General features: G+C 38.2%; 4 protein-coding genes across 8 annotated transcripts in view; 2 read left to right on the top strand and 2 right to left on the bottom strand.

Moving 5' to 3' along the window:
- LOC116847329 overlaps positions 1 to 2,075 on the top strand; it is a 45,453-nt gene extending 43,378 nt beyond the window's left edge. The window contains exon 11 of the mRNA XM_032822226.1: positions 1,289 to 2,075. Within this exon, the coding sequence (XP_032678117.1) occupies positions 1,289 to 1,358 (70 nt within the window). The 3' untranslated portion in view covers positions 1,359 to 2,075. The remainder of the gene's footprint in view (positions 1 to 1,288) is intronic.
- Positions 2,076 to 2,190: 115 nt separating this feature from the next.
- On the bottom strand, positions 2,191 to 10,961 carry LOC116847328 (HEAT repeat-containing protein 1-like). The gene is made up of 9 exons (XM_032822225.1): positions 10,610 to 10,961; positions 10,217 to 10,511; positions 9,538 to 9,904; positions 6,045 to 9,368; positions 5,077 to 5,754; positions 4,623 to 4,940; positions 3,740 to 4,191; positions 3,153 to 3,603; positions 2,191 to 2,685 (listed from the first exon to the last, which is right to left on the bottom strand). Exons 1-9 carry the CDS (start codon positions 10,749 to 10,751, stop codon positions 2,515 to 2,517), a joined length of 6,198 nt encoding a protein of 2,065 aa, XP_032678116.1. The 5' UTR covers positions 10,752 to 10,961; the 3' UTR covers positions 2,191 to 2,514.
- Positions 10,962 to 13,217: 2,256 nt separating this feature from the next.
- Positions 13,218 to 16,096, top strand: LOC116847304 (probable RNA polymerase II nuclear localization protein SLC7A6OS). The gene is made up of 4 exons (XM_032822161.1): positions 13,218 to 13,422; positions 13,537 to 13,800; positions 14,239 to 14,517; positions 15,002 to 16,096. Exons 2-4 carry the CDS (start codon positions 13,639 to 13,641, stop codon positions 15,488 to 15,490), a joined length of 930 nt encoding a protein of 309 aa, XP_032678052.1. The 5' UTR covers positions 13,218 to 13,422; positions 13,537 to 13,638; the 3' UTR covers positions 15,491 to 16,096.
- A 457-nt stretch (positions 16,097 to 16,553) lies between these two features.
- LOC116847302 (zinc finger protein ush) overlaps positions 16,554 to 21,350 on the bottom strand; it is a 233,972-nt gene continuing 229,175 nt past the window's right edge. For all 5 annotated transcript variants that reach the window (XM_032822157.1, XM_032822159.1, XM_032822156.1 and 2 more), the window contains 3 exons: positions 21,013 to 21,274; positions 20,472 to 20,705; positions 16,554 to 19,847 (listed from right to left, as the gene is read on the bottom strand). In XM_032822157.1, coding sequence (XP_032678048.1) covers positions 19,395 to 19,847; positions 20,472 to 20,705; positions 21,013 to 21,274 — 949 coding nt within the window. In that variant the 3' untranslated portion in view covers positions 16,554 to 19,394. The remainder of the gene's footprint in view (positions 19,848 to 20,471; positions 20,706 to 21,012; positions 21,275 to 21,350) is intronic.

Genomic DNA, 21,350 nt, shown 5'->3' on the forward strand with positions numbered 1-21,350 from the left:
ATAATCACTGTATAGCTACCGGCTTTCGCCAGCTGGATGTACGTCACAATGCGACCCGATCCCGATCCCGTACTCCTCCGTGACCGCATCCGGCATGCGGCGAATATCCGCGGGAAAATATAATCGTGTCAATCAAGCACGCTGGATCGCCACGTGAAAATAAACTCGCGAATATCGTTAGGACAACAGTCGTACGCTCATAAATATCGCGAAAATGTGTGCTGCTCATCCGCGAAAGCCTCGATCGTCCCCGCTCGAGACGAATAAATCGCATTCTGACGAATTATGCGGTCGTCGTGTCGATTCGCGTCTTATTAATCGCGGTCGTAAGAGCTGATTTTACAAGATTTTACATTGATGAAGCTACCTGTTTCCGCGTTTCTCGACATTCCGTCACGCGTCGCAATTGCCGGCAGAAAAGATAATGCGCGTGGTTCTTGCCTATCGGAGGCTCGTCGCGAGAGTGATTGTATACACACTCGCGCTCGGTCGGCTGGCTGACAAAAACAAGCGTCGAGCGCCGCGTACTATCATACCTGAGATTGTAAACAAACGCAAAAACGAGCCGGTAGCAAGGAAATATCATATACACTGTATCTTGGGAAACAGATACTCAACAGAAAGTAGACTAGAAAAATATGTACATATATATTCTATTTGTGGACACACTCCTTTATTCCTCGATGCTTTTTGTTATCATATGCGATACGTTACACGAATATCGACAAGTATTCACATATGTACAGACAAATATTGCAAAACTATAATACAAGACAAAAATAAATACATCTTTTCTAATTGTACCCCGTCTCTCTATCACGCATGAATAAATCTCGTAAAACGAGAATCTCTACGTATTCACGAAGACACGCAAAATTCCTAATATTCATGCACTAAAATTAAAAAGACACTAAAATGCTATTTAAATAATACGCTACTTTGTTTCTCTTATAATTAATAAAAATTGCGTCGAGAGCCGGCCAAATCACAAGATTTAAAAATCCACAAATAATTCCATTAAATTAATAATTTATTCTTAATGAATTCTTAATTAATTGAGGATTTTACTTAAAAATCAACTTTAAGAATTAAGCAAGTATTAAGATTTAAAAATTCGCAGTTAATCAAATGTACAAAATACTATGTACAAAGTACTATATACACTATACATATTGAATCCTTGATTAATTACATTACACACGCGTAATTTAATTAATTTAAAGAATAAGACTGATAGCAATATAAGACGCGGAAGAAAAAATCAAAAGTAATTATTTTTGCATTACAGAAAACTCCCGGCTGTGACGCAGGCAGAAGAGATGGCTCTCCGGGGCCCAGCCGACGTGCCACAAGTGTGATTTCAGGAGCCCGGACTAATCGCACACGTGGACACTGGTTAACTACGAGAAACGCTCGATGTCCACGTGATAGTCGGAGGTCGTCGCGGATGTGTCGAACCCGGAAGGCGAATCTCTGAAAATCTCGCGACGACTCCGCGCAATTAGTCGAGGCCGCAACGAAGGAAGAAACTCGGAGAGACTCGACGTGTTCTTAGCCGCGCATTTAGCGCGAAACGTGGCTGCCGATTTCGTGATCACTTTCGCGCATTCGCGTACTGTCAATTCGGTTAGGACTAAAATTCCGACTAGAGCAACGAAAGACACGACGAGTGATGCGAGAATAAGGCCCGCGCTTCGCGCTTTTCTCGCGCGCTTCGCACTCCAAATATATCCGGCTGATTGTCGTTTTACATTCGATATACTTTTAAGCTATGTTCTCGCAGTTTTCTCGGACAAACGTTGTTCAGCGAGACAGACGGCCGCTTTTGGGGGCGAAATGCGTTGCCAAAACAGGACGCACACATACGTGCGTCCAAGGCCCAATGGGCACGAACGGACTTATGCTCGGTTCGATACTGTGTAACTCGCGAGCCTATTACATCATGACGTTACACGACACACACACATACATATACACACTTTTACGTTACTGTATTATATTATAAGCAGATAATATATTCTATACTTCGTCCAAATTTACGATTAAGTTGAAAATAAATGAACGTTTTCTTAGTATCTGGCCATTTTTGTCATTAATAACCTTCACTTTTCATTTAACGGCAATTTACAACTTATCAACTTGATTATCTTAAAGAGAAATAATTGCTAACAATTAAATAATCAATAAGAATTACTAATCCATTATTTCTTTTATATTAATCCATATATATCCATATATATTCTTTCTTTGTTTCATTACAATAATTCTTTACCCGCCGAATTATTTTCGAGCTGGGAATAGTGTGCAATAGAATGATCAAAATACTGTACACGTATAACAATATTTTAATATTTATGAACATAAAACGTTCATCTTAGAACTACAGATAATAATCTTAGAAAAGTAATTCTATTTACAAGAGTCGTTTTAATACGTTCAGGTACGTTAAGGTTATGGTAAAAGTAATTATTTACAATTACTATGACAATCAAACTAATATTTAGGGATAAATGTTTAAAAGTATTTCTGTAAAGGTTCCCCTAAAATTTCCTCCAGAGTGCGAACAGCATTCTGGGCACACTTCTCCGTAGCTTCGTCTTCATCTTCTAATATCTCTGCTAGGAAAGGCACCGTTTCCGGCAATAAAGGCATAAAGTCTTCCCCAAGTTTTCTCGCAATTTCCACCTGGATTGCAATAATGAGTGATTGTTCAATAAGTAAAAACACAAATGATGTAATAGTAATTAAAATGAATTAATCGAATTAAAAATTAGGAACAGAAATCTTTTCATATGTAAATCTACGCTGCATTTTTGAAAAATAGATTATTAATAAATGTATATACTTTTAATATTCGAACTTTTTTGTCATTCATATATAGAATGTTAAAATTGAGAAAATTAAATATTTCATGTTCAAATCAACTTTTCTTATTAAAAAAATTTTTTTCTGGAATAAAATTGTTTAATATAGAATACATAATATGTCTCACTAAGCACTTGAAATTAATTGTTTATAAAGAAAAACAGTAGAAAAATATGAATGTTCTAATGTAACTATTTTATATGTCAATAAATATTTAAAGAGAATATTTTACTTTTAATAATTTAAATTAAGCTCTGAAATAAATCAACTGTTGTATCTTAGCTTACCAAAGCGTTCAAGGCGGTGCTCCTAACGTAAGGCTTCGCGTGCTTAGTCTTTAGCAACATCTGGTAAACCAGCTGCTTGTGCAACGTGTCGTCGGGAATGGCGCTGGCGAAGGAAGCTATACAAGGTACAATCAATTGACTAGCTCGATTCTCGTACTCTTCCTTCGTGCCCATTGTGTTTTCCACCTGGTCTATTATTGGCTGCGCGAGGATCTCGTACCGTTCTTGACTGACGAAATTGTGAGCGTCGTAAATGAATACACGGTGAAAGGTCAACAGAATCGCCTCTACCAGCTCGATTCTGTTCGATTCTTCAGAAAGCGTCAATTCGTGAGGAGTATCGCTGACGAACGTGTTATTGTTTTTCAACAATAATGCCGCATGTTTAAGGAAGAGATCAGCGAATAGAGCGAACAAAGATTTTAAACATTCTGCTATATTCGCTGATAACCTAAAGAAATATTATTACATTATCAAAAGAGTACTGTGTGCAATAATTGGTAAATATATTACTTAATATATGTTATGATTTTATTATAAAAATATATTATTTTAACTGAATAATAATATAATAAAATCATACATACCTGTAGAATGTTATGTTTCGTTGCTTGTGCTTTGCACTTTTCTCTGCCCACTTATAAAAGTCTGAGTATAACGGCTTGAAGGTCGCTTCGCTCAACTTCAAGACCAGAGCGACCAAAGCTTTTCCAGCGCTCTCCTCAATCGTGACGATGTCCTTTGAAACATCTTCTTTATCGACCATTTGATCATCCTTGGAATCCTCGACATCCTCACGGAATTGCAAGACTTTGAGAAAGAACTCACTGAGATTTGGAATCTCTCCATTTAAGTCTACCGACGAAACGTTCTCGAAAGAATCGGCTAGCACGTCCATCAACGATGGTATACGTTTGTAGAACCTTTTGCTCAATAATTTCTGGTATGTAATGCTGACAGCCGGCAGCAATACTCGCGGAGGTATGCAGCTGGGTAATTTCTGTGTGATCGTTTTCAGTCGTGAAACTACGATACCGGTCTGCAAACAGATTTAGACTGGAGGAAACGTATAATTAAAGATGCATCAAAAGAAGTTGTCGGGGTGCACAGTTATACGTGCACGCTTCGACATGCGGAGCGAGCGAAGGTGAGAAGAGAAAGAGGAAGAAAGCGCGGCGAAATAGAGTACGCAGGAGAATGTGTGCGTGTGTAACATAACATAACGCAAAATAAGAAATTAAATAAAAATTAAATTAAATTTTAACAATAGGTCTTGAAATACACATACTATTATGTAAATATTATTCTATGAAGATATTAATAATTAAAAATTAATCAATATAATAAATGCCATATTATTATCAAAAATACACAATTCAAGACTATTTCGAGATAAAATTAATTTCTTGAATAAACCTCTTAAAAATTGTGTGCATTTTTATCTTTGACCGGAGACAGAAGTATAAATACCTTGGGATGTTCCTTGTCGATGTATAATGTATTCAATCTAGTCAGCTCGAATAGAAGGTTGTTTAAGTAGGGCGAGAGGAAATTTCCCAGAAACTCCACTATTTTTTGCAAAGCACTCACGATGCTAATAACAATCACGTCCGGCACGTTCTGACAACAATGCGTCTTCAGCAGCTTCAAAATTACTGGCACAAATGTATTCAATAAATCTAGAGCATGTGTTTTCATACTGCAGACTAGTTCCGCGACGCATAACGCCGCACTAGCCAATACCGGACCATCCCTCGATTGCAACAGTTCTGTCGTAATGTGTAGAATCTGCAAATAATTATTCAAAGAAAACCATGATATCGATTATGATATTAATCACGTCGGGAATATGCAATTGAATCGAAATGAATTTTATCGCGTGCTCTGAAGGAATAAAGCGATTTTTTCGTGTTTGTATACATACCGGCATAAAAACGTTGGGATAATCAGTGGCCAATAACTTCCCCAGCAGTTTCAAAGAGTTCAACGCTGTCTGCTGAACAATTTCGTGCTCTTGGCTCTTGACTTTCTCCTCAACGTTGATAAAGTTCACGAGATATTCAATTAAATTTAGAAGATTCTCGTGATCCTCTTCACCGAACTTCTTCTGAAGCAGTCTTGTGTTCAGCATCTCCAGGATCTTCTTTTTTACGCTCAACATCTCGTGAGTCTGCAAGCGCTGGACATTCTTCAGGAACATCGTATTCGGCAATAGATTGTTCACAAGATCCAGCAAGTCGTACAGATGATGTAATAACACCTTCCAATATTTTGCGCTCGGTTTATTTTGTTGCTGATCGGCGACCTTCGAAATGATCTGAATCAACGTGATCAATTCGGCTCCTAAACAATCGCAGTACTCGTTCATCTCATTCGCTTCATCCACGTTGAGCTCAGCTACGCGATTGATGAAGTTATCGGAAGACAAGAGATTGCTGAGGAACTGCACTGCCGTTAGTTTGTAGTGTCGTAGAGCCTTTGGGGCAGTCGTGCTTACGTCATAAACATGTTTGTACGGAAAATTCCTCGTCATCCGTTTTTCCTGCTCTTCTTCAACGTCCATCGGTAAAATTTTGACAAATTTGATTACCTTTACACAAATCTAATAAAAAAATGGAAAATTAATTTGATTTTTTAGAACAACTTTATTCAACCTTTTGCTACAACTACCCAACAAATTTTATTTATCGGCATATTCTTATTGGAAAATTGCACTCATAAACACTCAATGGGGCTATTTTTTAACTAGAAATATATGCCAACAAATAAAAAGTATCTTCTATGGAAAGATTTCTCAATCAACTTTAAAATATTTCTACGCACAATAACATAATTTTTAAATAACAAAAATAGATTCTTTTTCAAAATTAAACACGACTTCATATAACTAACCTGAAGCAGCTGTCCCAATGAGAGCTCCTGACATATTTGAAGAGCAAACTCCAAACGCTGCATGGAACGTTTGTCATTTGCGAGCTTCGCGTTCAATTTTATTGCATGGCTTTCGAAAGTAAGCAGATAATACAAATGCAGATAATTGTCAAGAAGTTGAAGCAGTTGGACAAATAAGTGCATCCTTCTGTGTTCGGGTATATCTGGCAAGGAGGCTACGAAAATTCGCAGCATCATGCAGGCGTGGATCTCGTTGTTAGCGGCGTTAACAACCGGCACCACCGTCTCCAAAACCTTGGAAGTGATCTGGATGGAATAAGAGTCATCCTGGCGAACCACCGTGCTGCCCATGAAAGTGAAAATGGGCATAATGTTGATGAGCGCTCGATTCACATCGACTTTCTTCAGCAACTCAATGAGCACTAGCAATGCGTGGTGATGTGTTTGTGGATTTCGTGATGTTCTTATACACTTGGTGATAAGGGAAATATGCAGATGGGCGTTGTGCAACGGTAAATTCTGCGTCATCAGCCGATAGATTGTCTGCAGGATCAACTGATTTGTATATTCCACCGGACTTAGCTCCTCCAAGCTTACGCAGACGTTCACCAGGTCAAATAGCACTTCGTAGAGTGTCTCCTCGTGCTCGATGTTTTTAGCATGCTGCACAATTTGCAGCAAGGTCTCGCCGCGTTTCCATGCTCTGCTGTACACTATCTTAGGAGTCGGCCACAGGCGACTCCTAATTTGACTGTGTCTCTTCAACTTCTTCTTCGCACTTTCTGTTGTCTCCAATTGCTCCTCAGGTCTGTTAAGTTTCATTGCCTGCAGTTCGGACACGACGAGCTTTGCATCGATACTGATCTTGCGGATCGCCCGAGTTGCGTTCGAGATGACGCTACTCACTTCGCAGTCGGTCAACACGTCCAGTATCTTGGAAAAAATCTTCACTTGCAAGTCTTGCGAGATTTTGCCGGCACGCTCAAAAAACAATTTGTTGATTTGCTTCAACAACACAATGCTGGGGGAAGTTTGCTGACCAGACTCGGTGACTGCATAAAAAGCGTGTTGTAAGATACTCTTCTCAAAGAACGACCACACTTGACTATCGTTCAATGTCTCAACCGTGGAATCGTTGAAACGTTGCAGGATATTTCTCAGAGCATTGCCGGTCGGTTGGCATTGCTGGTTCCTGGTCGATTCGTGCGTCAGTTTGTCCAGAAGCCGCAGACCTAACGGTGCCAGTTGCTGGAGGATCTCTGTGCCGTTGACGTGTGTCAGCACGTCTAACAGCTCGGATCTACGGTCTATCGGCACGTCTTCCTGCAATATCACGCTGAATAGCATTCTTCGCGCCTGTTGCAACTTCTTCCGTTGTTTCATCAGGCAATACACATCAGGATCCGGCGAAAGAATGTAATAGAGTATAATCGACAGCTGATCCGAATCCTGAATGATTTCTGCACTTCGAGCTGCCACTTCTTGCAGCAGCGCGGAAAACGGCTCCGTCGCAAGACTGAAGGTTTGAGTGAGTTTCTTCAGGATGTCTACCGCCGCCGATCTGCAAACGCTACTATGTCTCGTGAGAGATAGCAACAGGTTGGTTATGAAGTGTTGGTCTTGAAACACCCACTGAATGGAACAGCGGTCCAACAGTTGCAACGTGATCTGCAAGCAATGATGAGAAGTCTGGACATGGATTGGTCTTACGTACAACTGCGACAAGAAGTTGATGAGATTCTTTATCGTGTCGAAATGTCTTTGGAAAAAGATTTGCAGGCATCGGAGGTAATGTTTCTTCCATTGTTTGTTGCTCATACCTTCAAAAAACATCTCTAGCAACCTAACGATTAGGTTACTCTGTTCTGCGTTATTAACGAAATCGAGTTTAGGCTCAGATTTGAGATTGAGTCGTCTGTGCACCATTTCCAGCACGTAAGTGCCTACTTGTAGTGGCAAAGTGCCTTCAGACGTAAGTTTTAATGCTGTCTGGATGTTGTCGCCGGTGATGATATTGCAGTCGTGCAACAGCTTAATGCGCGGATATTTCTTGATCATCTCTGTTGCCATTTCGATTACATCACGTGCCATATTTGCCGGCATGGAGCCTACGGGTACCCGACAAACCGACCCTAATAAAATCATGTTGAAGAATAAGGAAGCTGCATCGCCATGACAAATTTGCTGGCGCATTGTATTCAATATGCTATTCGTAGCCGGTAACAATTCGTAGTTGAGAATATTGTGGAAAGCAGTGGAAGAGATCGTCTCCGCAGTCAATGAAGTCTTCTCGAGATCCTTCATCATATACTGCATGTAAGTATTATTCTTTGCAAAGTTTGACTCCAGCACCTCTAAAGCGATTACCACGTCTTCTTTTGTAGCTGGAAATAAATACGGCAAGGCTGTAATGAAGACCCTAGTGTCGTCACCATCTTCACAAAGTTCCAGAAGTATCTTCAAGGCCGGCTTTGCTAAGTCCTTTTTTAATACAGTGTGACATGTCGACAGTAGAGCCACTAAATCATCCACCAAAGTGTCGATAGGTAGTAGACTGGTCAATTTCTTGGTTGATAAAGACAACAAGCTTTTCACGACGTTTACGTCGGCGTCGTAGAATCGCGCTTGAAGTGTTCTCATCATCATACTGCGGAAGCTCTTAGGAATGCTCACGTCGTTCTTAGCGAGAATTTCCAAACCACGTATTCGCTGTGCTGAGCTAACGTGAGTCAATTTATCCAGAATCACAACTGAATCTTGCGTCTCTTTAGTGACAAAAGGCCAAGATGTGAGGAAATTTGATGCCTCCTTGGAGTTCTTGTCGTTCTCGCCTTTCTTCATAAGATCTTTTAGATATTTGTCAAACCTTTCCGGATAACTACGTTCGAAGTTCTGGTAGAAACGTGCTATAAAGTCCTTTGCGCTTTTGGGCATTTCGCTTTTGAAGAACTCGCATTTCAGCACATTAGACAAGATTGTATCTACCGCGTCATCGTCGAGTTTCACGCGCGTTAGAAAGTCATCCGTCATATTTTGGACGCTGATAGTATCATCTGAATCTCTGACAATCGCTTGACAAGCTGCTTGAAGAAAAGGCACGGCAAATCGCGACACATTTATGTGTGTTGAGTGAATTTTGGAGAGAGTCTCGATGAACCAAGACAAATTGGACAGTCTGAGTACGACACTTCGGGGAATAACTGTCATTCTATTAGTCGGATTCTGATACAAATGCAATAGAAAAATGACAGCTTCCTGTTTCAAGAGAGGGTTCTTGAAAACTTTCAGCAATATTTTTTTCACTCTTTCGTCGTCGAGTTTTACCTGCAATTTCCATAAAAATTTACACGATATTTACATATATTTGTATCTTAATTTTAATATACAATAAAACTTCTACAAATGAAATAATAATCACTAATTTATACTTTACAGACTGGAATTTTTGGGGACAGGCAGAAAAAAATAGTTTCTATACAAGAAGTTACATTACCTTCGTCGTCAATTGCACAATGATCATATAGCTGCTGGAGGCGAAATCGTAAATAGGACTTCTTAGACCATAGAAAAGAACAGGTACTATGTGGTTCATTTGAACATCGGTGATGGTGATCACCTGATCTATTACACTTGATATCAATGTGATATAAAAGCTGTACAGAGTGGTCAGATGAGATGCCTGGTCAGAGTAGGTCTCTATGGCAGATATTACATGGGTACACAGCATCTTCATGAATACATTGTCTTTGCTAAAACGATTGACAAGTATTTCTGAGATCCGTGATTGACCACGTTTCTGCAAAGACCTCAGCCAATGCCATTTGTCTTCTTTATCTGATAGATCCAACAACTGTAGTGCTCTTAAAAAGGATACAAGAAAAATTAATAAACTTTTAAATAATTTAAAAATTGATTTTACAAATCTTTTTATATATAAAATATTTGGTACACAAATATCAATCATGATGTTATATTGTTTTTTAAATTGAAGAATCTACAAACAAAATTAAAACAATATATCAAACACATAGATATCCATTATATCATAGATATTGATCTTTAAGTTAAAAGCTATGCAAATAAAAAGAATATATATAAATTATATAATATGAAACATAGCTCTTAAAAAAACATTCTTTTTTAATTGAGTACTTTTCCTCATTAATACATACCTAGCAAATATACGAGACTCATGGTATGGCAAAATTAATAATATAAACTGATCTCGGTTATGTTGATGTATGCGATATCTGTATATCAGCCATTCTAGTGCTTTATGTGAAGCATTTACTAGAAAATATGGAGACAATAGTATCAAAAACTTTGCAATATCTGCATCCACTTTCTTGTTTATCGCAGTATCTTGAATAACACGCTCAAAACCCAAGGAATTCTCAGAAAACAATGTCTCTTTAAAATCAACAAAAACTGAGGAGAGTCTCACTAGATTTTCCAGACCATTTTGACCTAAACAAATGAAATAATGATTAGAAATAAAAAAAAAGTTGAAAACATTTTTTAACTTTTAGGAAAGTTAAAAATATTAAAATGAAGAAGAAGCTAACCTATACTTAATACAATGTGCCGGTCTAAATTTGCAGCTTCTATTGGATCAAATAACAAACTGGGACGTTTCTTGTCTTGCACGAGTAAATCTGTCTGCGGAGCTTTCAATCCGAGAAGTTGATCTAATAACGAGGTTGCCATCGTTAATTCATAAGCTAAAATCTTCAAAATTAAATTTTAACAACTTCTAACAGCCTCTTGAATCCCGCGTGCACTTGGACACGTGCAAAATTTCTATCCGCATAAGGTGCATTCAGATTCTCCACTCGAGTGCATTCTAATGCTAAATTCACGTTGCACGCGATTAGCGATGAGCGATGAGCGATGTCCAATGAAAGTATTGCTTTAAAAAGAAATAAGAGTTTTTTTATTTTTTATTTTTATGTTTTATGATGTCGGGAAGTAGGAAAGGCAAAGAATAGTTCATACATGCTTTTAGCTGATATTTCACGTGTCGTACGACAAGCTTTTTGGATACGTTCATTGGTTGACGAACAGAGAACCTAGAAATACTCTATTCGCCAACCAATAAACGTATCCGAAAAGCCTGTCGTACGACACGTGAAATAGCATTCTGCCTTAGGTTTGTTCTTTCGACCTGAACTGGCTGCACTAGTTCACGAAGTTTGCACTAATGCGTTCTTTCGATCAGAACAGTGCAAGAAAATGTGTTATTTCGAACAGTGCAGGCTAAACTAGTGCAGCGAGTTCAGTGAACTGACTGTCCTAGGTCTGGAGGTAGAGCAAACAGTGCAGGGCAGCTAACCGAAAAAATTTAAATTTGTATCTATAACCTGTAAAATCGGTATACCTAGTTGACATTACGTAGAAGAAATAATCCGACGACGGAATCTATAAACAGTAAGTAAATACTTAAATATATAATAAATATATAATGTAGATAAATATATAATAAATATATAATGTAGAATGACATAAAAGAAGTATTTAGAATGTTATCCAAACAGCACAAAATATCCGAAAGACATCCTGGGAAGGCTCTTGGACGTTTTTTCGGAGGGATTTGTTGTATGGGTATCCAACACAAAACAGTTTTTAAAAGAAATAGGATTGTTCAACAAAACATAAAATGCTATAAGTGCGAAAACATGACCATAAATTGATCTATGTTATTTAATCCAGCCATGTTGTCCGCCATCTTACACTGCTCTAACTTGCTCTTACCCGTTCTTTTCAGACCCATATGTATCTTTGCACTGGTCTGCACTATCTTGAACTTTCTTCAACTAGTACAGTTCCAGTGCAGCCCTAGGTCAGGTCGAAAGAACAAACCTAATGTCTGCTTTAATCAAATACCATGTGCCGCTAACTTTAGGCTGCGTTCAAATTCTCCACCCGGGTGTATTCTATTACTAGAAGTGCTATAGTTTATGTAACATATACTGTAGTGTTTCTAGTAATAGAGTGCACCTGGATGAGGAATCTGAACGCACCCTTAAAGAGGCTTATGGCTCCTGCACACAAGACGCGGTAATGCTTACCACGCGGCGGAAGTTTGCGCGACAGTTAATCAATATGCTGCTTTCCGTAATAACCTTTTAGCTCTTACGGAAAAACAACATATTGATTGTAGGAATGGCCCCTGAGCAAGCGACATCATCATCGCTATCTTCAGCTAATTTCGGATATTTACAAAGAATAAGCGCATCCTGCGGCTGATCATTATTTCTTCTTTTTACTCGCAAAACTGTTGCCATTTTAACACTAAATAACACAAAGTACGCGCGCAAGATGGTTTTTCTCTGTTTATCAATATGGCTTCCAGTGCCTAAAGACTTCGGCCCCAACACCACTTAACGCTAAAAGATATATATTATGTTTATTTGGTAATACAATTCTCCGAAATAGATGATCTCTTAATAGATGATCCTCGATGTTCTTTGAAAATAATTTCAACGTATCTTCCATAAAAACCATAGATTACGTACCAACAAACTCAAATAAGTCCTTACGACATAACAATCATACCGCAACACACGACAAGTTTCGTTCGAATCTCTATTAATTAAAAACTGTAGCGTTCAGCAAACTCAAGGTTTGTTCTTTCCAACTGAACTTCTTGCACTAATTCAAGAAGTGTACACTGGTGCGTTCTTTCTAGCAGAAGTGACGTCAGAGGTTACTGTTCTTTCCAACGGTGCAGCAGAACTTATGGCTCCTGCACACAAGACGCGGTAATGCTTGCCGCACGGCGGAAATCCGCGCGACAGTCAATCGATATGTTGTTTTTCCGTAAAAGCTAAATGGTTATTATGGAAAGCAGCATATTGATTGGCTGTCGCGCGAACTTCCGCCGCGCGGCAAGCATTACCGCGTCCTGTGTGCAGGAGCCATAAGTTCTGCTGCACCGTTGGAAAGAACAGTAACCTTTAACGTCACTTCTGCTAGAAAGAACGCACCAGGGTACACTTCTTGGGGTGTATATCAGTTGGACACGGGGCAATTGGACACAGTCCAATCACAAGTCGCTGTTCCAAGGGACCCTACAAATGTCTCTAATCACACGGTGCTGTGATTGGCTGTGTCTAAATGCACCGTGTCCAAGTGCACCGCTCCCCACTTCTTGAGTTAGTGCAAGAAGTTCAGTTGAAAAGAACAAACCTTGAGTTTGCTGAACGCCACAGTTTTTAATAGAATCTTGGAGCGATGGCATAGAATCACTTAAAGCAAAGTGCTTTCAGCCAAATATTGAAACTGAAATATTGAAACAGTTTTTAATAGAGATTCGAACGAAATTTGTCGTGTGTTGCGGCATGATTGTTACGTCGTAAGGACTTATTTGAGTTTGTTGGTACGTAATCTATGATTTTTATGGAAGATACGTTGAAATTATTTTCAAAGAACATCGAGGATCATCTATTTCGGAGAATTGCATTACCAAATAAACATAATATATATCTTTTAGCGTTAAGTGGTGTTGGGGTCTTTAGGCAAGTCATATTGAAGTTATATTGATAAACAGAGAAAAACTGTCTTGCGCGCGTACTTTGTGTCATTTAGTGTTAAAATGGCAACAGTTTTGCGAGTAAAAAGAAGAAATAATGATCAGCCGCAGGATGCGCTTATTCTTTGTAAATATCCAAGATTAGCTGAAGATAGCGATGATGATGTCGCTTGCTCAGGGGTCATTCCTACAGTCGCCAAATTTGCTGGTACACTCAATGACCCGGTGAATATTTACATCATGAATTTTACTCTTAGTTTTTGCACAAGTTTTCTCTTTTTGTACACAAAAAGTTTCATTATTGGTGAAACTCACTCCAGGCATGGGTTTAGCACTAGAAAATAATGAAAAAACGAGTTCATGTAAATACATATTTGTTTTGTTTTGTATTGTATTTTATTCATAACTAAATTTTGTATTGTATTTTATTCATAACTAAAACAAGTTCTATTAATAATGAAATGCTTTGCAAGATCATGGTTTCATCTGCTTGTTATGCAATTTAAGATTAGGTCGTCTTTTAGAATTATGTAAAACTATAACTATTTGTTGTAACGGAATAGCTTTGCCATAACAATAATTATTATAACCATTAGTATTAATATCGTTAGTATATGAAATTTTATAGCAAATTATAATATTGACTCTTTTGATAATTTTTAGAAAGAAAATGTTTTGAAACATTTGGCCAAAACTTTGAACATGAAAGAACTAGAAACTAGTTTCAAAAAGTCTCCTTGTGTAAATTTGTTAGCACAAAGGCGTAAACAGACTAAAGAGAACTCTGCAGCTAACAGATACAAAGTCGTCAATTGCCATCGTTCTTTGGATACATCAAGTATGGAAGAATTTGAGGACAAAGTGATGACATTCGTTGATATAGAGGATTCAATTTCCTTGGCAGTAAACCAAAGCACAGCAGCAGCAGAAAAAAAAGAAAAGGTATGTAATAATAGCAATTTACATAAAAATGATATTGTTTACTAAATATAATGAAAATAGTATTTCTTGTATTGTGCTGTGACAAAGATAAAAAGTAGAGTTCTAAAACTAATTAAGATGTAGTAGATAAGCAGAAATAGTAAGCACTTTTTTCACATATAAACGAGTATATAAGTTTTTTATACTTATATATTTATTTTTATAAGTTTTTTTTATAGTTATATAGATGTAACTTTTTTCTGTGATACAAAGAGTTGAATATAGTATAAAGTAATAAAAATATATAAAACAATTTTATATAATTGAAATGGATAAAATTATTCTTGAAGTAAAATAGAATAATAAGTAGATGACAAATAATTTTAAACTAAAATGGATATGAAATAAAAATGTGATAAAATAGAAATTAAGTAGAAGTAGGAAAGAAGTAAGGTACAAAGCACAACGGATACACACATTGGGAAAATGCAAATAAATGTTTCAGAACAGCGATTATGCATACGATTTATATTATGTGGAAAATTGCGATTCCATCGACGATTGTGTATTGATACATCCATACAATGAGCAAGAGTTGGTGTATGAAATGCCCACAGAAGATTTGCAAAGTGAACATGACTCTGAGGATTCCAATGCAGAGTCATATTATCAGAACAGTTATCCTGATACTGATAATTCAGACAACGATTCAATTGATGAAGATGACATGAGAACCGCTATTCGGAATTTAGAGGATTGCCACTTATCCAGCGAGGACGACGACTACAAAGACTATGGTGACGAGCCATATCCACTCGATATGAAAGACGTCGAGTTGCACGGCTACAAATACGCTAGGTATAAACAGAGGATGAAGCCGCTGCTTTATGGGGACATCGCAGCTGATGATCAGAATACTGACAGCAGTGACACTGACAGCAGTGACACTGACAGCAGTGACACTGACAGCAGTGACTCTGAAAACGAGAGATAAATCTTTGGGATAGTAACAGGTCTTGTTTGCGTATTAAACAATCCGAGGAACGCATAAAAACCTGAATTTACCATTGTCGCGAAGCATCAACCAACAAAAACATGTGTGATAAAGATTTACCTTTTCGGCAGAACGAGACCTGCAGTTAAGTCTAATAATTAAAACAATTTTATCGTTAGTTATAATAATTAAATATCTCAAAAGCTACGCTGTGTGCTCAAAAGTTAGGATCGATTGAACAGTTGATAGAATTCACATCTCAGATCCTTGTGTGGCTCTGCCTATTTTCAGAAAAATTTGTTGGACTTGCGGGTACTTTTTTATTCTGAAACATACCAATAGGATTAGTTCAAAAGGATTAATTAATAAACGTAAAAAGTTAAATAATTCCACAAATGTATATATGAACAATGCTTTGTTCATGAGTGGATGTATATGTAGCAATTTCAATAAGTATTTATTTTTTTACGTATCGCAATTTACATAGCGATTCCAAAATGGATTGTTTCGTTACAAGGATTTTACGCGAATTGATTTTATAGTCTATTCCGGAATTTATCTTGCAAAAAAATGAATTAAACAATAAACATTCCCATTTAATATGTACTTTTCAATCTTTACTTTCGCCTTCTCCTCAGCAAGGAAGAGTGAGTTGTAAATGTCATAAGGTTTTATTTGTACGTTTATATATTTATTACAGACTTTTCTCTATAGATATATCTCGCGTGTAAAATCCTTCTATCAAAATAAAAACGACAAAAAGAGATGTAAGCCTAAGAGACTAGGAGATCGATCACGCAATCGTCAGCGAACTTTTGTAAACTCTTCGTCGTTCGCAAAATTAAAATTTCCCGTCGGTTCACCGAATCTGTTTAATCCAATCAGAAACGTCAATACATCATGACGAAAAAGAGATCAATGTCATCAAAGAAAAGAAGACAATCGCAATTTCTAGCCATTCGCAATTCGAAATCCGTTCGCTCTTGAATGAAAATCAATCAAGTGATCGATCTCCAAAATAGGATGCCATTGGGATGTGTATCGTGTTGAAGAAAGAACTGTCTTGTCGAAGATATGGCATATAATGATACACCAGATTTATAGCGTATAACAAGTTGTTGGAAGTACCAGATGTGGATTTACAAATTTCTCTTCGTCATGTTCTCTCTCTCTCTCTCTCTGTCTCACTCTTTCTCTATCTCTCCTTTTTCGTCAATCTTGCGCCTCGACCTGGCGATATCGCGATATACCGGAACGGGGTAGGGAGGGTAATAGAATACAGATTCGACAATCAACGTGATAGCGCGGGACGCTTACAAAAAGAGATTATTTCGAGGAATTATTATTTCTTCTTGGTTGTCTCGAGAGATCGGGAGGTAAACGAATTTTTCGGACGATGCGACGAGATTGTGTGCCGAGATTACTTCATTATTGCGAAACTCGTGTCGCTCGTGATCTCTGGGCCGTGAAATTCGCCAAGCGGACAGGTCGGCGTCTTTTTTTATTAACGAGCTCGTCGTATGATATGAGTAGTACACTGCGTATACACGTAACACTGGCCTTAACTTCTAATATGTTTTTCTTTACACTTACACGCCCTGCAACGGCGCGTTCGCGTTTCGCTTCGCGAGCACGCGCGATGCTTTTTGATTGGGTTGCACGGGTCCGAATGCGTCGCTAAAAATCCGGGTGACGTTGAATCGACAAACGCGGAGAAGACTTCTCGAGATCGTCTGTTCTTTCAGTCGCGGAATCGCACATTCCCCGTTCGCAACGTATGTACAAGTTACCCTACAAGGAGACCTGTGTTAAATTAGACATGGGGAGCATATTCCCAATGAGTACGAGGTTGGTTTCTCCTCGGTGTTTACTCAAGCAAGGATATCTCCATTCTAAAACTACAAAATTAGTTTCTGATTAAGTTTCAGGAGTTGGCATAATCTCGTCTGATTTGTAGAACTTCTCTTCACTCGCGAGACTTGACTTCCATCACGAAAACATTCAATGTATTTCAAGATTTCTGAAAAGTAAGGGATTTTAATAAATAATAAATAAGCAGTCACGAATGAGAGATTGTTCTCGCATAGAGAATCATCGAGTCAGGACTCTCATCGAAACTATAATTTTACTATATAAAAGATTGCGTATCTTTGCTACGCACCCGATTGAACACGTGCAAATTTCTTCACGTGGTGGATATTTATCGACGCATTCACACTATTACCCGCGAGCGCGGGCGCGATTTCGCGGGCATATAACCGTTTATTTATTTATATATTTATATATTAAATGTCATACATTGCAACGTAACTTAGCAGATTCACAAGCTGAGATTGGTATCATTCATCAGGATCGCTTACTACTGCTCCGTAATACTCTACTCGCCTACTGTACAACATTTTACACTCATCATACTCGTCCTTAGATAATGTCGATTATTAACTATGCTACGAGATTATTCAAGAGTCATGAGATTGCACACCTTCGTCTGAATCGATCGATCAGTTCGCGAGCGTCGAGCTCAGACGTGTTTTTTTTTTCTTATTTCCCCTCGTTTCGCCATTTGCATTCGCAATTTTTCGCCCATTGATTTACCCTCTATGTACAAACGTATGCGGCGTCTCGTCAACTTTGAGTTTCCTTTCGAGAACGCCAAATCGACGTGACGATCGTCGAATTGATTGCGCGCACCCAGAGTCGTAACTAGATATATCTCAAATCATTTTAATATCAAATTATAAAAATAAAAATATTGCCTTACGAAATTTAATATATACATATACCTATATAAATATTTGCAAGCGTTTGTTGATAATTGATTGAAATAGGTATTATATTAATAGATATATAGAAATTGCGCATACTCGTTTTTCTCACAGAAAGATTTTCTACATCAATTATTTGGTCTAACGCGAAAAAATTGATTAATATTTGTGAATAAAATTATTTACATTAATGACTCCTATTTTCTTTTAAAGTTACTTTTTAAAGTTAATAATGCTTGAAAAATATATACGTAAGAAAGCATCGTTTTAGTCAGCGCTATGAAAATAAAGTTAAAAAAGATCTTTTAAACCTAATTCAATCGTTAAAAAAATTTATCGTGTGTGTATATATTATCACATATAAATATAAATTTAAATGTTTATACAAATCGCGACGCAAACTAGACTCTTGTTACGGCTCCGTTTGCGCTCTTATTTGCTGCGAGCTCTCTCTCACATACATACAAACACATGCACGCGCGCATATATATGTACACGTAGATACCTTCGGCTTATAAGTACGAACGATTCCCTGGATCAACAAAAATCACACAACGTAATAGAGTCAACTGAGAAGTCCGATAGTCGTTCATTATATTATATATAAACTGGCAACAATGAACAGTCCTGGTTGTGGTGCATCGTCGTTGCACGCTCACCACGTTTTGTTCCTCTTCCTGGAGCCACTTTCCTAAATCTCGCAATTTTGAGAGAATATTCTCGTTACATTTTCAGGAACTCACTTTTCACTGAGTATCCTCTTCTTTTTAGCTTGAATCCTTAAAATATCTCTGTCTTCGAGGAATATCTTCATATTCCGGTAACATCATCGTAAGACCGTTATTCTCTTACGAACACCTTTTCTCTCTCTCTCTCTCTCTCTCTCTCTCTCTCTCTCTCTCTCTCTCTCTCTCTATCTATCTATCTCTAAATATTATTCTCACTTAGCATAGCAGAACCATCGACAAGTAGAGTTCTCAAACGGACAATTTTTGATAGTTTCAAGTCGAGTTACCTTCACAATTCTATTCTCGACTGCGAATTTTGAAGTATATATTAAACGTGAGGAGGAACTCCAAGAAGAGGAAGAGAAACGGCGGCGTAGCCGTCTCGTAGTTCGAGATTTTAGTCCTTCGTCCTTAGAGTACTGACGCCTCGGTCCTCCCGGTCGGCGGCGACGTCGCATGTCCGCTGGCGTTGTTATTATTATTATTGTTGTTATTGTTGTTGCTGGCCTCACCGGCATGACTCGAACAATAAAATTTCTTGTGGGCGATGAACGTGCTCAAATAATTGAAACTGATGTCACAAGATCGACAATATCGAGGCCCGCTTTTAGTGGGGTCTAAACTCTCCTCCGGAGGTGGAGGTGGCGGCGGCGGTGGCGTGTCTTCGCGTTCCTGCTTCACCTTACTGGTAACAGCCGCAGGTGGCGGTAACGACGGCGGCGGTTGTGGACTCTTTCTTGTGTCTGTGGTTTTACCGTTCACCTGCACCTCCGCAGGTATTTCTTCCGGTGTCGTGGCGGCTGCCGGTTCCGGCGTTGGTAACGTCGCTTCATCGTCCAACACGCATGTTATGTAATTCTCCTCCTGAAACGGACAATGATAAAGTCGGTGTTCTTTTTTTTTTAGAAATTCGTAGAGGATACTTTTTTTTTTATCATTCTCACAGCAAAGTCTTCTTGTAGAGATTTCTCTTGCGGATAACAGTTTTGTCAAGGATAAATCGAATTTACTTAGGAAGATTCTGTGTTACAGAAATAAAACAAATAAAATCTATATAAATTTAGAAAATTCAGTTTTGAATATCCAGTTTCGTTAACAATAGTTGTTAACAAAAGTAACTTAACTCTTTAAGTATCACTGGTACCAATAGGGACCAGGGACTTAGGATTGGACAGTTGAAACCTTATAAATGTGCTATTTAGAGTGTTTTTGACAATATTTTATAAAAAAAAAGTTACTAGAATGTTCCATGAATTATGCGCCTTAAAGAGTTAATGGAAGATTTACCGAGACGACGTTAGGCTTTTATTGAGTTTTCGAGAAGGAATAGATGTCAAATATATATACTTTGAGATTACAGAAATTTGGAATACAATAAATTTTTAAGTACTTGAAATTAAGCTTCTCTCTATTCGCCGAATCACAGATGACAAATATAATGCCTGAGACAAAGATCCGGAGACAACTCGTGGACTAAGTGGATTCTACCTGTAGGTCGGTGCCACGTTTCGCAAAGTGCATTCTGATGTGAGTCCTCATGCCACGTAAGGTGTTGCCCTTGTAACGGCAGATAGTGCATCGGAAGGCCTTGATGCCTTGATGGGCATCCATGTGGCGTTGAGCAGCGCCAGCCGTTGGACTAACGGCGCCACAGACTGGACATCTCCAGCCACCTGTAGCACTGCTGGCACAGGAATGGCTACTTCCGGGCTCTATTATCGCCTGCAATAAGTCATTCGACTTCATTAATCCGATAAAGAAAGATACATCTCGCTCTTCTCTGTATCTTTATGATTTCAAGAAAAGATTACGTTAAGAATCATCTACTTAAATACTTCCAAGATATTGTATCTGAAAGAATCTATATCTGAAAGGATGTTTGAAAGTTTCCAAATTTCTCGAACGTTGACAAGAAATATGAGATATCAAGTTTAAAGACTTTTGAAAAAGGCATTTAAAAAAATTTTTTTTGTAGTTTTTCTTTTGTTAGATATCCTTTAGAATTATTATATTATTATTCGAAATTTACCTTGCATTTGGAACAACGTGTGTGATGTTCCTGAGACTCGGGCCTTTTGGGGCAGTAGAACGCTTGATGGGCAGCTAAGTTGTCCATAGAGGCGAACTTGATGCCACAAGCGGCGCAGATCAGCTGGACCAGTGGCGGCGAGGGTGTGCCGGATGGCGGTGGACTGTTGCTTACCGTGGTCTCCCCCCTCGATTGGCAGTAGTGTTTCTTGTGAGCGACAAAGTTCTCGTGCCGGCAGAATACGATGTTGCATTCCTTGCATCTACACGTGTAAAATCAATTACTGTCCATAAATGTGTTTTCAAAATTAATAAAAATAGAGAGATGAAAGAAAATAG

The sequence above is a fragment of the Odontomachus brunneus genome, unplaced genomic scaffold (genome assembly GCF_010583005.1).
Source record: "Odontomachus brunneus isolate Ranch 3 - 2012 unplaced genomic scaffold, Obru_v1 Obru_scaffold_076, whole genome shotgun sequence".
NCBI lineage: Eukaryota > Metazoa > Arthropoda > Insecta > Hymenoptera > Formicidae > Odontomachus > Odontomachus brunneus.